This window comes from Caloenas nicobarica, chromosome 6 (genome assembly GCF_036013445.1).
Source record: "Caloenas nicobarica isolate bCalNic1 chromosome 6, bCalNic1.hap1, whole genome shotgun sequence".
Lineage (NCBI taxonomy): Eukaryota > Metazoa > Chordata > Aves > Columbiformes > Columbidae > Caloenas > Caloenas nicobarica.
The window spans coordinates 2,421,932-2,436,679 of NC_088250.1; the positions used below are offsets into that span (position 1 = coordinate 2,421,932).

Genomic DNA, 14,748 nt, shown 5'->3' on the forward strand with positions numbered 1-14,748 from the left:
GCGCGCTGGGCTGGGAGCGGAAGTCCCGCCCTCTCGCCGCTCCCGCCGGCGGGAGGTGAGACAGGAAAGCAGGTCGCGGATTGGCCTGGACGCACGTCAGTCAGGCGCGGCGGCGCCCGCCCCGGTGGCTGTGAGGAAGGGAGGGAGGGCGGTGGAGCCGCCCGTTCTCTGCCGGTGAGGCCGCCCCCGCCTCCTGCTGCCGCCGCGGAGGGCGGCCGGGAGGGGAGGAGGAGGCGGGAGCCCGAGTCTCGGGCCCGCTGGAGCGCGGCGAGGCGGAGGACGGTTCTGAGGGGCCGGGCGGCGCTCGCCATGAGCCAGCCGGGGCGGAGGCACCGCGGCGCGCTGGAGGTGAAGTTCGTGCCCGACGAGGAGGTCCTGAAACACATCGCTGAGGACTCAGGTACGGCCGGCCCGGGGCAGCGCCCCCGGAGCGGTCCAGGGAGACCTTCTCCGGGCGGCTGGGGGCGGGACGAGGCCTTCGGTGTCAGTGCTGGGCTCCCCAGCTTGAGGACGAGGAGTCACTGAAGAGAGTCCAGCGGAGGGACGCGTCTTTGTGATGAGGGGGGACTGGGAGAGCTGGGGCTGTGCAGCTGGGGAGGAGCTGAGAGGGATCTGATCGATGGGATCGATATCTCAGGGTGGGTGTCAGAGGGTGGAGCAGACAGGTCAGTGGTGCCTGACAACAGGGTGAGGGGCAGCGGGCACAGACTGAAGCACAGGAGGGTCCGTCTGGACATGAGGAGAAAGTTCTTTGCTGGGAGGTGCCAGAGCCTGGGCCAGGCTGCCCAGAGCGGGTGTGGAGTCTCCTTCTCTGAGACATTCCAACCCGCCTGGGTTTATGGGTGCAAATTGGAACACAGGAGGTTCCACTGAAAGATTAGAAGAAACTTCTTCATGGTGAGGGTGCCAGAGCCTGGAGCAGGCTGCCCAGGGAGGCTGTGGAGTCTCCTTCTCTGAGACATTCAAACCCGCCTGGACCGACCCGTGCGATCTGCTCTGGTGACCCTGCGTGAGCAGGGCTGGGGGATCTCCCTGCAGCCCCAAACACACTGCGCTTCTGTGATTTCTCCCAAACCGTGGAAGCTGGTGTGTGCAGAAATGGGGATCTTGTCCTCAGGGACTGCAGGGACCAGCTTGTGTGGTAAAGGATGGACTGACAGCTGCAGGGTCAGCTGAGCACCAGTGCACAGCCAGCTGTTCTTTTAGCAGGACAGCTTTTCGACTTTGTTTAGTGATTTACCCAACAGGAACTTGGTCTCTAAATGGGGTAGCTGCATACTACTGCAGTAGAAACAATGAAATAGCAGGAGGTTAAAGCTCTTATTGCAATGCTAGGTATTAAAGTACGGAAGGATAAGACTCAGCTGACAGTCACTTTGAAGACATTTGTGAAGAAGCTTGAGGATATTTCCGACGATGGAGCTCAGGAGATCCTGGAAGAGAAGAACTATGTTGCTGCACTTGGAATATGTGCCCAAGGTATTAGTGGGGAAAACCTAACACACAGCTGGGATTTCAGGAGATTCGTGCATTGTCAAGGTTGTACAATGTTGATGAAATTGCTTTTGAGGGCTGACCAGCTCTAGCTGTGTTTGTGGTTAAACAGGTAGATGGGAGGATAATGATTCTAGGATATTATTATTATGTTTATTTCATAACACCTGCAATAGAAAGAGTCCTTTGAGTCAAACAGTAAATGCTGCATGCCATCCTCCTTGGGTTGGGATTATACCAGTGCTTTTTAAATAGCTACAAGTAACATTTCTTTTCACAGGTTCAATGGGAAATGGGTCAAGTGTAAGTGGTGGTGAAGTTTATTCATTCCAGACTCCCAGACACTCCAGCAAAATGGTAGAGCTGGGTATGTTTTCCTCTTTAATTCTTGCCCTGGCTACGGTCTTTTCTTGAGTGCTCTCTTAACGTGATTTGTCACTTCTGTTTATTCAATATGTTTGCAGTATTTCAGTAGTTTTTATCTGGCTCTGAATCAGTCTTCCTCAGAAACAAAAGCAGAGGGCTACGAGAAAGCAAAGGCATGGTGGGGATAAGAAATACAGATAATAAATAAACACCTAAGAAAAAATAGAATTTGCTTAATTCTGAGAGAAAGTCTGTAAGTGTGAAAGAATGGCAGGGGTTTTATTTGTGTAATTTATGAGGATCTGAGAATAATTCATTATGTAGCAAAGAGTCAAAAAGGCAGTATTAGCTTTGTGTGTCAGGGCATTTCTCCTGCTCAAAGGGTCCGAGTGTGCTTGCTGGGCGAACTGTGCACTCGGGAGAAGCAGACAGAAGTGGCAGTTCTGGTTCAAATAAGATGCTTGAGCCCTGTTGTCACTATGTTTCTTCTCGCTTGAAGAGTCTTTGTGTGCCCAGCACCTTCTGAACTTCATTAGTGTTTAGGACTAAGTGAGCAAGACCAAACGTTGCTCCGATTTGAAGACGTGTGGTCTCCCAGGGAGCAAAGCGTGCTCTGCCATTGCCTCAGCTATACTCATACATTGAATTAACTGAGGAGTTTAGCCTTTGAAAATGTTTGTTAAGGATTATATTCACCATTAGGCTTAGAAAAAAAAAAATGAAGTATCTGATACACTTTCTGAAGTAACTAGGAGATTAATAGTCAGAGAGTTTCAGGTGTACGGCTCCATGGCTGACTAGCCTGAGCTGGCAGTTTTGTACCCGACGTGTGAAACTTCTTCTCTTCCCCGTTTCCTGCAGCGTCTGAATTAGCCCAGACACCAGGACAGATGGTTGCAGCTGGTCACTCAGAGCACCCTGAGAAGACAGCCAAAACCCCGCAAAGCAGCAGTAAGTCCTGTCCTGCCTTGGGGAACTGAAGCTGAGTGAATGGGTGTTCTGTTTCTATTTGGATGCTGCAGTGTCAGCTTCTGTCACGCTCGAGTATTCCTGTCAGCTCACCATTGTAGACGGAACTGCTTGGTTTGTGTGGCCTCTGGTTCACCTGGGTGTCAGCTCCTTTATTCTGCCCTGCTGGTGTAGAGAAAATGGGAACTTCTCTCTCCTCTGCTGCTGAGGCACTACGTGATTTCCTCTATGCTCAAGAGAAATGCTTGGGCTCGAGAGAGATACGGGCTGAGCAGATGTGCTGAGCACCAAGTGGATAGAATTGTGTGGGTGTTCATGTGTAAATTCATACTTTATGATATAATATTCAAGCACCCAGTGCTGTAGGGAGAAATACAGGTGGGAGAAGTCAGTGCAGGTCAGCACTGGTAAGAGCACATTATGTCGTGCCCAGAAATGGAGTTGGATGTGCTCAGGGAGAGGACATGACCTCGTTTTTCAGCCTCTTCCCTCCTGCTGATGGTGTCCCAAAGCTGTGCGCAGAATTAAAAGCTGTGTTCTGTGGTAACAATGTTGACTGTTCTCTCTTTGCCATGAGGAACTAAAGGCTCCCGTCAGGATTAACCACCCGGGGAGCTGATATTTTGGTGCAGTGTACCTCTGAATAGCGAATGCCTGTTTTTCTAATGGACCATCTTGTGCCACTCTTGAAAATATGAAGTGCTCTGAACAACGCTGTTTCTTGCTTTGCAGAACGTCCAAGTTCAAACAAAGTGCAGCAGAGGGTGAGTGATCACTCTACCTTGCTTGGAGTTTGGTGGTGGTTTGTTTTGTGGGGTTTTTGTTGTTGTTTCTTGTTGTCTTTTTTCACTTTAAAAACTTGAACTGGCCAATTGCTACAGCTGTAGAAAGGAAGGACCTTGAAAAGCCTTGTCCACAGTACAGATGTCTCTCCTAATCCAGCTGGGCAGGAGTAACTCAAGCGAGAACTGGAGCTGCCATTAATCAGGACCACGGGATTTAGAGTCAGTGGGCAAACAGTGGGTTTGACAACTGAATTAGCACGGGAGGAGACTATTTCCTTGCATCACACAAATGAGGATGTTAGACAGTCCCTTAATACACTATTAAACTCCAGCTTTCCAGTTTCTCATCCAAGGAAGAAACAGCCTTAATTGTAAGGAGTGCTGTTAGAACAAGAATTCAAGAATTGTCATGCTGTTCAGTTTCTTACTGTAGTGGTGGTTTATAGAAACTAAATGTGATAATGGGGGGTGGGTGTAAGTTGACATAATCTTTTGTGATGCTACAGAGAGATACAGCCCAGGATTGCCAGTTGTGGTTATAAAGAGAGTGCTGTGAAACAGTTGGCTCTCTAAAATGGTATAGCGTCATACTAGAAATTTATGCACGGCTTTTCTGGTGTAAGATTCCAGGATGCAATATGCCTGTAAGAGATGCTGGTTTAGGATGCCGTGTTCGCTCCTCAATTATTTCATGTCCACTTGGTCAGGATTAACAAAAGTGTTTCCTAAGTACTGCAGACTTAATCTGGCGTCCGAGTCAGGCGTGTGCTTTGCACACATGTAAGGAAGACGTGCCGCTGCAGTTTGATGAGCCCAGGCCACTTGGGTTCCCTTTGCTGTACTTCTTCTGGGTATAGTATCCAGAATGGTCTTCTGTCGTTCTGGCAGCAGTTTTCATAGTGGACTTCCAAATGACCTTGAGTGGGCAGTGTGATGTGGAAGGCGACTGCCTCGGGGAGCTGAAGCATTTCCAGTCTGTCATTGCTTCAGTTTGACTCTACCTGAGGGGCCAGGATTGGCATCTTGGTTGGAGATTTCACTCTTTTCTACCTCCATCTCGGGACATTACTTGAAAGGATTAAGCCCCTTTTGGAACCTGATCCTGCGCCCCTCTAGCTCTGAATGGCAAAACAATAACTCTCCATACTTCCTGCCTCTGCTTTCCACATTTCTTGTGGGTTGAAATAGCTTGGAAATGTAACCTCATTCTACTCTTTGCTTGGCAGAGGGCTGTTTTGAGGAAGTGTATGTTTCTTCTGATGCATGTTTTTTCTTTGCTGTTACAGAGTAAAAAGAAAGAATTTGTATCTACCACCCCTTACAGACTCCGGAAGAGGCTAGCAGGTAAAGATGAGCCTTTGCAGTCAGCTCCCACCGTGAGGCACGGTGTTCGGAGGAGAGTTTCTCCTGGTGGGCCTCTGCCCGTAGTAGCAGCCTGACTGAAGCAACCTGATTCACCCTGCGGAGTGTAGAAATGTCCTTAAAGAAGTCCGTGCAGACCTTTTCCCTATGACAGATTGATACTTAGGAAAAGGATGGAAGCGTTAGAAGCACCAAGTTCAGTAACATGATCAAAAAAGACAAAACTCTCAGTACTCTAACCTATGCTGACACTTATGTCTGGCACAAATTGCTTGAACCAAGTCATAAAAATGAGAAATAGGGAATTCCATTGTCCGTTCTTTAGTCACTTTTTATGGTAGGATTATGTTTCTTAGTTGGTGTCAAGGAGCAATCTTTACTAAACAAGAATTTGTGAGCCTGGAACTGGGAAAGAAACGGCAATGTATGTTAAGCATTTACTTTTCTGTGAAATATATTTAGGAATCATATGCTCGAAAAACATCTGGAGTGTGTAAGTGAGAGAGCGAGATGGTGCCAGATGTGTTCTGTGTAAGAAGTCATTGCTAGCTTTTAACCTTAAATTTGTCCTCTAGCTCCAGATCCTGATTTAGAAAGTGAGAGTGAATATTCTGCTTCCTGCTCAGAGGAGGATGAAGAAGACCAGAAAGAAGGCAGCGCTGGTTTATCAGGTCAAAAGACCCCAGGAAAAACTAAGGCTGCATCTGTGTCTCCTCTCACAAGCACCCTAGCCAAGAAAGTTAAGGAGGACAAGATGGTGAGTGTGCAGAAAAATGTATGCCTGATATTTAGTGGATATTTAGGGATATTTAGTGACAACAAGCTGTCAGTGACCACACCAAACTGTGGGGAAGAACTGCTGGGCTGGTTTCAAATCAAACAAGCTGGCTTGGCTTGCTGTACATGTGGGCAATCCCCATGCGACGGGCGTCGCATGGGCCAGTCCGGTTGGTGGCCTCAGTAGCTCCGGAGAGATAAGTCCTGGCATGTCCATGGAGAAGGAGATCTGGTACTGAGAAAGGATGAAGAAATTGAGTCTATAGCACCAAAAAAGGCACAGATGACTTCCTGGCTTGGCGTTCAGCTTTGTGGTCTGATTTCCTTCCAGCTCAAGGGATCCCCATGCCCCCTTAGAGCTATTGCTGTGTTCTGTTCTGTCAGAACACTTTTTTCTGTCTCTGTCTTCAGGAAAGGACCATCTGATTAGGTTAGCTTTGGCAGAATGCTTCTGTAGAAGCCATTTTTGCAAATATCTTCTGACTTTTTATTCATCCTTGCTCTATGTCTCGTATTGGCCATTTTCAGACGTGTTTGTGGGTGCAAAGGGAAAGGGGTGACTTGATAGCAGGAGTGTTGCTGACCTTGCTGTCCATTTTTTAGAGCAATCTGGTGGAGGAATACTTTGAAGCGCACAGCAGTTCCAAAGTGCTCACTTCGGACCGAACGCTCCAGAAGTTGCAGAAAAGAAGATTGAACCAGGTACGTTTCATAGTGAATCACACAACTCCCGCAGTTTTTGATTTCTTTGATGAAGATTTCCTTGGAGCTCTTGTGCCTAGGACTGCTCTTTGCACCTGTCTGTGTTTTTAAAAGATGGCATGTATGCAGATTGTCTGGAATTGCTACCCAGAGAAACATCTGGATTCTTAACAAGTTCTTTCAGAACAGCTCTGGAAGGAAATCCAGGCTGTCAGTATCAAATCTCCTGCTGGCTCCAAAGCAGCTGACGGCCTAGCGGTTCTGTCTCTCAGTGCTGTGTTTGTCTGGTTCATTGCAGCTGTCTTGGTGTTCTTTCCAGAGTAAACTGTCTTCTACTGCAAGGGAGTGGAAAGCAAAGCTGTTAAAACTGAAGGGAAAGGGAGACCAGTGTAGATTTGATGTCATTTGGCATGCTACTGTGCTGTTTAAACATCAACATCGCAGCATATTTTAAAGCCGAATTAGTCATTTCATTCTTGATGCTTTTGAAATAATACATTTTCTACATTTATCTGTCAGCTGCACATTATTTCCTTTCTGCTGTATTTCTTTTGTAAGCCGATGCTTGTGAGCGTTCTCCTGTAGTGACAAACGCCTGAGCCAGTGCTAAGCACGGCGATCGAAGCCCTTGCTCCTGCGAGCAGGGGTGGGATGCTGGTGTCTCCCTGGCGCTGTATGGGATCTCAGCGTGGCCGTTATTTCGGCAGTGGTTTTCCTATTCTCAGCAGGAAGAGATAAAACAGTGCAGTATCGGTTCTAGTCCTAGTCTGGCTGCCAGTTCCCATAAGAAGGTTCCTTAATCTCTGCTTTGTTTTCTCCAGCAGCAAAACTGTTCTTAGAGGGGTCTTCATCAAAAAAACCACCAATTGAGTGCACCATTGGTGAAAACTGCTCTGCTCCCTAGCTAGAGAGCACACTAGAGGGGTATTTGTAAAGACTCCGGATATGTCTTGGTTTTTTCTCAGCTCTGAGTGACATCTTATCTCTTTCTCAACACAGCAAACACTGCATGACCTTTTGAAAAAAGCTCCCCTTGCCTATGCTGCTGAAATTAAAGAGCTAAACCAGCAACATGAATCCCTGTTTTCCAAGTGGATGCTGCATTTACAGTAAGTATCCGATGAGAATCACCGAAGAAGCCCAGTAAACAGGCACTGCCAGTGAACTTACCCTCATGTCAACAATATCTCGTGGATGAGTTAAGGAGCGACTTTTTTTTCTTTGCTTGATTGCTTACATTTAAAATGCGGTTCTGTTGCAAACGTTAGCAGTGTAAATTTTATCTTTCTGGTCAAGATGATGCTTTTCCTGCTTCTCAAAAATAAAGCAAGCTTTGTGATGCCCTGCCACGTTCTCTTGATGCTTTCCTGCCTCTTTCTCTGTGGAACAATTAGGATAAGAAAGAGATATGAGAATAGTTTAATTTTGCTTTTTTTTTTTGTAATTGCTGTGATCCATGGTAAACATTGAATATAATCACTGGTGAGGAGGTGAACATGAATGCTAGTTACTCATTGTTATCTGAAGTTGCAGATCTAGTCTCATTCTTGGCCAATACTGTTTTTTTCCATAGATGTTTTGCTAAATTCGTGGGCCTCCGGGCTGCTAAAACACTTCTTTTACTAGGATGCACATGCCACATTTCAGATTCCTTGCAGCTAACCTTAGCTGTCAGCTGTGAGCTGAAGTTGATGAAAGCTGATGAGCCTGGAGTTGATGAAACATGAAATTTTTAGAGGCAAGATTGCAATGGATCATTTTGCTTGATGAACGTATGGACCTAAAAAGGGACTTGTAGTTTTTTGATTGAGTGTATTTGCTGACTTTTCTGCAGCTGGGGTTTCAACATCGTGCTTTATGGACTGGGCTCAAAGCGTGATTTGTTGGAGAAGTTTCGTACCTCTGTGCTCCAGGATTCCGTTCACCTTGTGGTCAATGGATACTTCCCCAGCATCACTGTGAGATCTGTAAGTGTGCGAAAAGCTCATGGGTTTATCTAATCATCCTGTGTTACAGTTACCTCTAAAGTCTTTCCATGTAAAATATTGAGGAAAGCTGCTGCATCCTATAGCAGGAGACTCTTGAATGAAGAGCAGTTCCTATCTCTCTTTTAAGAGTTTAAAGAAAGAATTGCAGTAATTCCCATCATTAATAGATACTTATCAGTCTAAAACCTTCTTTTATGTCACTATTTTGAAAAGGGGTAGAAATTTTTTGGTTATGTTGGCTGTTCTGGGGATTTGACGGTAAAAATCAGATTACCTCCCTGGTGACGCTCAAGGGCTCAGTTTCAGATTTTCTGCGCCGGGTCCCTCTGTGCCAGAGCCCTTCAGAAGTGACTGCTGTTTTCTTTTCCAGATTCTCAACTCCATCACAGAGGAGGTACTGGACCATACAGGGACCTTCCACAGCCCCCTTGACCATCTTGAATTCATCGTTAAAAGGTTTAAAGAAGGTAAAATGACTAACTTTATACAGAGTCCACTTACTGTTAGGAGAGCCTGGACGTTTTCTCTCCTCATAGTTTTCATATGGGCGTTTACAGGTTATGAGTTTATTGTAGCTTGTAATTATGCCACGTATATGAAAACATATATGCACCAGGAATATATGTGTACATGATCCCGGGCTGTTACTTCAGTCAGTGTTTCCTGGTGGAAGACAGGATAGGGAAACTCAAGCTACACGAGGGAGGATGGTCCTTAGTGGCTGCTTGAGGACCAGGTGTCAACCTCACTGAAATCAACAGAATGAAGGGCTCGCAAATGATTTGGAATGACAATTGTTGACAGATACCAAGTCGTTTGAGCTTCTCTGGAAAATCATGGCCCGAGGGTCTTTCCGTAAATTTCAGTATAGGCTTAAATGTATATGGTTTAGTGGAATATTAATTTAAATATATGAAAATACTGACATTAAAATGAAATAAAGGACAGCAATGTCAAACAGGCAGACTAGAATTGGATTCAAATGCAAATGAAGCAGGTATTGCCACATGGAATGCTTGCTGAATTCTTTTTGAATGTCTGTTTTACTGCTTGTGCATGCGTACACAAATTGCCATGGAATCTTAACTGTGCTTGGTATTGGTGTTTTCATTCGGTTTTTCATCATTACCTTGTGAGTATTTCTGGTGAGACTAAGTGAAAAAGACTGATTAATGGCAGTACACACCTGAATCTACATAGATCAGCCTTATGTAGTACGCTACAGCTGATCCGACAAGGAGTCTGAGGAACCTTTGGTTTCCATCGGCAGCCAAGTACGTATTCATTTGCATGAAAAGTGGCTGCTGTTCTGGAATTGTTTCTGGACTGGGGAAAGAGCTGTTCCTAGGGATAAGAACAGCAGCAACAAGCTCGCTGGAAATTTTAACATCTACCATTTGCATTATCCAAGCTTTAGAACTTCCTTTGAGCACTCGATGGGAAAGATTTCCAATTAAGTTAGTATGCTTTGGTTCCAACACTGAATAGAAAATGTGCGAGGTGGAGTTTAAGGATCCTAGTCATGTAACTCAAAAGCAGCTTAGATTTGCATCCTGAAAATGCATTTGGGTGACCTTGAATCACATGACTAAAAGTCATAGCTAAAAGGGCAGTTCCTGGTAAAGCCGTGAGCCAGTGGAAAGCGGATTATAAAGAGAAAAGCTTAAACTGCAAAAAGAACTGTAGCTGTGGTGCAAACTGCAGTACAGTGAATTGAGAAACACTCTTTTAGGTGCTCAGAAACACCAAGGGTGGGATAGAGCTTGAAGGAAGCTGTACAAGGAAAGTGATTTGATATTGGAGGGATGAATAGGGAGCCTGATGGAAGAGACTAGTCCTAGGCTGCGCCAGGAATGGGAAACCACTTTGTGTGCCGTTTCTTTGATTGGTTCTCTACTGTTTTTTCTGACCTTGCAGATTCATCTTTGGAGCTCTATGTCCTCATTCATAACCTGGACAGCCAGATGTTGAGAGGAGAAAAAAGTCAGCAGATCCTTGCACAGTTATCCTCTCTGCCTAACATTTACCTCATTGCCTCTATCGACCACATCAATGCTCCTCTCAGTGAGTCCCTTGGGGCCTGGTGTAGCAAAGAGAGAAGAATCCACGTTCTACTTTGGGGCTGCTGAGCATGTTTCATAAGCTCATGTGTACTGTCCATGTGCAAAATCAATCTGGTGATGCACATATGGTGGTAGCAGCTAGAAGGCCAGACTGGGACCCTGGCTGCATCACACCAAAACTGTATTAAGATACTGAGAACTACCAGTCAGTGATCGTAATATACAAATAGACTCCAAGCTTCTGGCACCCTTTGATTTAGGGACTTACTGAAATGGAGATCGGATGTTATGTCTATCATCGCATCTAAACAATTTCATCAGCCAGAAATTCTTTGCGCACTGCTGAGTCTGGGAGGATTTACAGTATATCTGTGAAGCCAATATGAAAAAGGGATGTGCACAAATGTTTTATTGCAGAGAATTTGGTTTGCTTGTACTGCAAGCATCTGGGTGTATGTACTGTGAATTTCACGACATACATTGTTCCGTCAAATACTACGGTAGAACTAAATACTTTTTAGTATTACTTCTTTAACACCAATTCTGTCCAATTCCCAATTCTGTCTGCTCTTTTCTCTCTGTCTAGTGTGGGATCAGGCAAAGCTAAGCCTCTACAACTGGCTTTGGTATGAAACAACCACATTTAGTCCTTACGCGGAAGAAACTTCTTACGAGAACTCGTTTTTAGTACAACAATCTGGATCTTTGGCTTTGAGCTCCCTAACGCATGTCCTGCGCAGTCTCACTCCCAATGCCAGGTGAGGCACTGCCGTACTTCCTAGCAGCACTCACTGAGGATCCAGGCCTTACTGGGTTATTCTGGTCTTCACCCAGCAGGAGTCAATCCCTGTTTTCTGACAACAATGTTCAAGATGAAGGTGGTAGGACCTGGCTTCCAATTGATTGGTTGCTTTAAACGAACAGCATTTGGATAGCAAGCCTTGTCCAGTGGCAAGATTCATGCACAAAGTCCTTGGTCGTGAGGGAGAAATCAGTTAATATTTTCTAATGGTGGGTGGTTTGGGGTTTGTTGTGTTGGTTTTTGTGCTTTTTTTTTTTTTAATTTTTCTCCTCTCCTTCCACATAGGGGGATATTCAGACTGCTTGCTCGTTACCAGCTGGAGTACAAGGACAACCCATCTTATCCAGGTATGCACCCACCTTTTCCTCATCTGTTTGGGGTGTCACCATTACCAGTTCAGTCCCAGTGGCGCTGGCTTTTGTTACGCAGGTGACATCCCCAGCAAGAGCAGCACTGTAACCGCTGGCTCAGCCAGACTCACAGTGCAGACTGTCTTTCTAGTGGTACCATGTCTGACTGACAGGAGGTCAGTCGACTGGCTGGTTCTGACGGACCTCCTCTTATTGTCGCCTGCTTTGATGTTTAGACATGAGTGAGACCATTTGTGGTGGGCTGTGGAGTTAAAAAATTAAAATAAAGGAAGAATATGAATTTGCATAACTGACTCTTAAAGGGCTAGGGCAAGACAGGAGATTGTGTTCCTGTGCTGCCCCTGTCTGCGTGACTCCTGGCGTGTCCTTGCTTTCTAGGATACATGTACAATATTCTGTCAACCGTCTCTAAGAGGTGCTGCAGGGAATATAAATAACATATTAATGGCAAAGACTAACCATCTTGGGAAGTGCATTTAAAGTACTGTTAAAATCCCGTGAGGCAAACAGGGTGACTGGAATGTTAATTCAGCTGCTTTCCATTAATTGCTGAAAAATTAGCTTGGCTGTATACTTGAAAGAAGTGATGATGTTACTGTAGCCACTGTGGTCTAAGCCAAAGCAAGATTTGTAGGTGGAGATAACATGGCTTTGGACCTGGACAAATCTGACAAATCTTACCACTTCAGTTTCTTGTTCTCACCTTTTTCTATCTCCAGGGCTGTCTTTCCAAGACTTCTACCAGCAGTGTCGGGAGGCTTTCCTTGTGAACAGCGACCTGACGCTCCGGGCACAGCTGACAGAATTCAGGGACCACAAGCTCATCCGGACCAAGCGGGTGAGTTGGGGGAAGAAGGTAACTCTGGGTATTCAGCCACCTTAAACAAAAAAATAGGCTTACTTGCTCCTAAGTGTCCCTAAGACACTGCTCTGCAGCTTACAGTGAGGCTGTACGGTTTGAAGCCCCTAGGAACGAGCAAAGGGCTGAAATTCTGCAGCTGCGGTTCTGTCCATGACTCCAGTTCGTCAACGCGCTTTGCACAGACAGAGGGCTGTAAAAATGCAGTGCGCTTTGGTTACTCAGCAACCTACAGGCCTTTTCTTCCGAAAGAGCCTGAGAAGCACCAGACTCAGGAGCCTGGCAGTCTGCTTCCAACAGTTCCCTGTATTTGCACGAGGGAGGAACGCTGGCTGGTCCCAACAATGAGGCAGTAAAGCAGCACTAAGTATGGGAACGCAGCATTGAGGAGCTGTGTCTTGTCAGACTAGCACAGACCACCAGAAGATTTCTCACACACTGCCTTTTCTCAGTATTTGTGCATTTCCAATGTTGCTCTAGTGAAGTATTCCTGCTTTTTAGCAATGTTGTCCTCCGGAACGCTGTCCAGCTCTCACCCAGACTGCAAATGAACGTTAGTGTCACAGTGTTAGCGAGCGGCTTGCGTTGCCCTGTGCGCTGGCGTTAACAGAAATGTGTATGCGTGTCTGTTCTCAGGGAGGTGATGGTGTGGAATACTTATTAATTCCTGTAGATGACAGTACCTTGACCGACTTCTTGGAGAAAGAGGATGAAGATGTGTGACACCTCTGTGTTCTCAGAGCGTCTATGGCAACTGCTTCCAAGGGCTGCTGGAGAGGGTCCTGCCTACGCTCGGATCTCTCTCCCTCCAACCCCAAGGCTGCTGGACTACTTACTGAAATGTCATAATTGTCACGAACGATGATTGTTGTTCAACTACTTCAGGTAGTTTGGACTGATGGCTTCTGTAAGCAAGGCATCTCTTGCTCTGTAGGATTTGCCTGTGTTGTCTCTTAGCTCAGATGATGCCTTCTCCGTATCTATGCAGCCAGCCTTACAGCCAGAAAAACAAACTTGGTAAGATTGTGCTTTCTGCTCTCTACCTCACCAGACACGAGGGTTTGATTGGAGCTGTTTCCTTGGGAAGCGCAACCCAGAGCTTTAGTTTGTGCTACTGGTGCAACTTCTCTCCCCAGAGTGCTTTCCAGTGCTCCTTTCCCAGTTACACAAGACTGGCCTCCAGCATATGAAGAAGCCAATATTTATAATCCGAAGAGACCTGCCTGGACTGCATGAGGAAGGAGAATACTAGTGGGTTTGGGACGCTGTGGGTAACTTATTAAATTCTGGCAATAGAATGGAAAGATTTGTCCCAAACCCAAATCCTTTTATAAGAAGATTTAGAAAATCAAAATTATGATGGACTCAAGTCATTGCTTGTTGGTGGGGGTGAGAGGATCCAGTGTCTTTCATCTACTTTCCAAGCTGAAATCCAGGAATACGAATAGGCTGTGAAGTTTCTGTGTTTATTTTTTAAAAGCTTGATTGTATATAAGTATTTTTTACATCAGGAGCATCCACTGATCCTGGAGGAGGCCTTAAATGGCACTGACAAGCTCTCCCTATTTTTTAAGCCCTTAGAGAGGTCGGGAGACTGCTGAAGTTTGCCAGCTTTTCGTCACTTTTTTTCTCAGGTATGTGGGAGTAAGCCCTACAGTTCCATCAATTGTAGTCTGCCAGCCAGACTTCAGGGACTCTGTACGTCTCATATTTGGTAGCTGTGTTACAGCTCAATGTTGTAATAGTTCAAATCAATCAAATAAAGTACTTTATTAATTTTCATTAGCTTGTCTTGTCTTCCACTATCCTTTTTATGTTATAGGAAGACAGAGATCCTTCTGGCACATGCCAGCAGTACTCTCCACCTTCTTCCCCCGGAACACTTTCCAATTAACCTTCTCTTTTCGTGGCACTTGCATTTTACAGGCTGCAATTCCAAAACTGTCCAAAATGTATCAGATCCTGCCTGTCACTACTTAGGCTGCTGTCAGAACCACTAGAACTGGGCTCTAGGTATTGTGTCTTACCCAGGTTCTGTAAGTTAGGTGTAGAGTTCAAGAACAAAAACTCTGCTGCTTGAAGAGATGTTGTTAGAGAAACTTTAAAAGTCTTACAGCTTTAAATTGTCTTATAGGTAAGCAGCAACCACATCCTGTTTTGCAGTCCTTTGACTCTCGCTGCAGCTCCTGTGAAACTCACGTTTAATTTAT

The 14,748-nt window shown here is 45.7% G+C and overlaps 1 protein-coding gene across 2 annotated transcripts; it reads left to right on the plus strand.

Annotated features, from left to right (window-relative positions):
* The first annotated feature begins 133 nt into the window (after nucleotides 1–133).
* Nucleotides 134–14,210, plus strand: ORC2 (origin recognition complex subunit 2). Of its 2 annotated transcripts, none has more exons than XM_065637918.1 (16): nucleotides 134–400; nucleotides 1,336–1,479; nucleotides 1,775–1,861; nucleotides 2,722–2,811; nucleotides 3,562–3,593; nucleotides 4,901–4,958; nucleotides 5,552–5,733; nucleotides 6,357–6,455; nucleotides 7,455–7,564; nucleotides 8,290–8,422; nucleotides 8,814–8,910; nucleotides 10,361–10,507; nucleotides 11,093–11,264; nucleotides 11,594–11,655; nucleotides 12,399–12,517; nucleotides 13,175–14,210. In XM_065637918.1, exons 1-16 carry the CDS (start codon nucleotides 310–312, stop codon nucleotides 13,259–13,261), a joined length of 1,710 nt encoding a protein of 569 aa, XP_065493990.1. In that variant the 5' UTR covers nucleotides 134–309; the 3' UTR covers nucleotides 13,262–14,210. The 2 variants fall into 2 exon arrangements, with proteins under 2 accessions (XP_065493990.1, XP_065493991.1); XM_065637919.1 differs by having other exon boundaries at nucleotides 13,212–14,210.
* The last annotated feature ends 538 nt before the right edge of the window (nucleotides 14,211–14,748 follow it).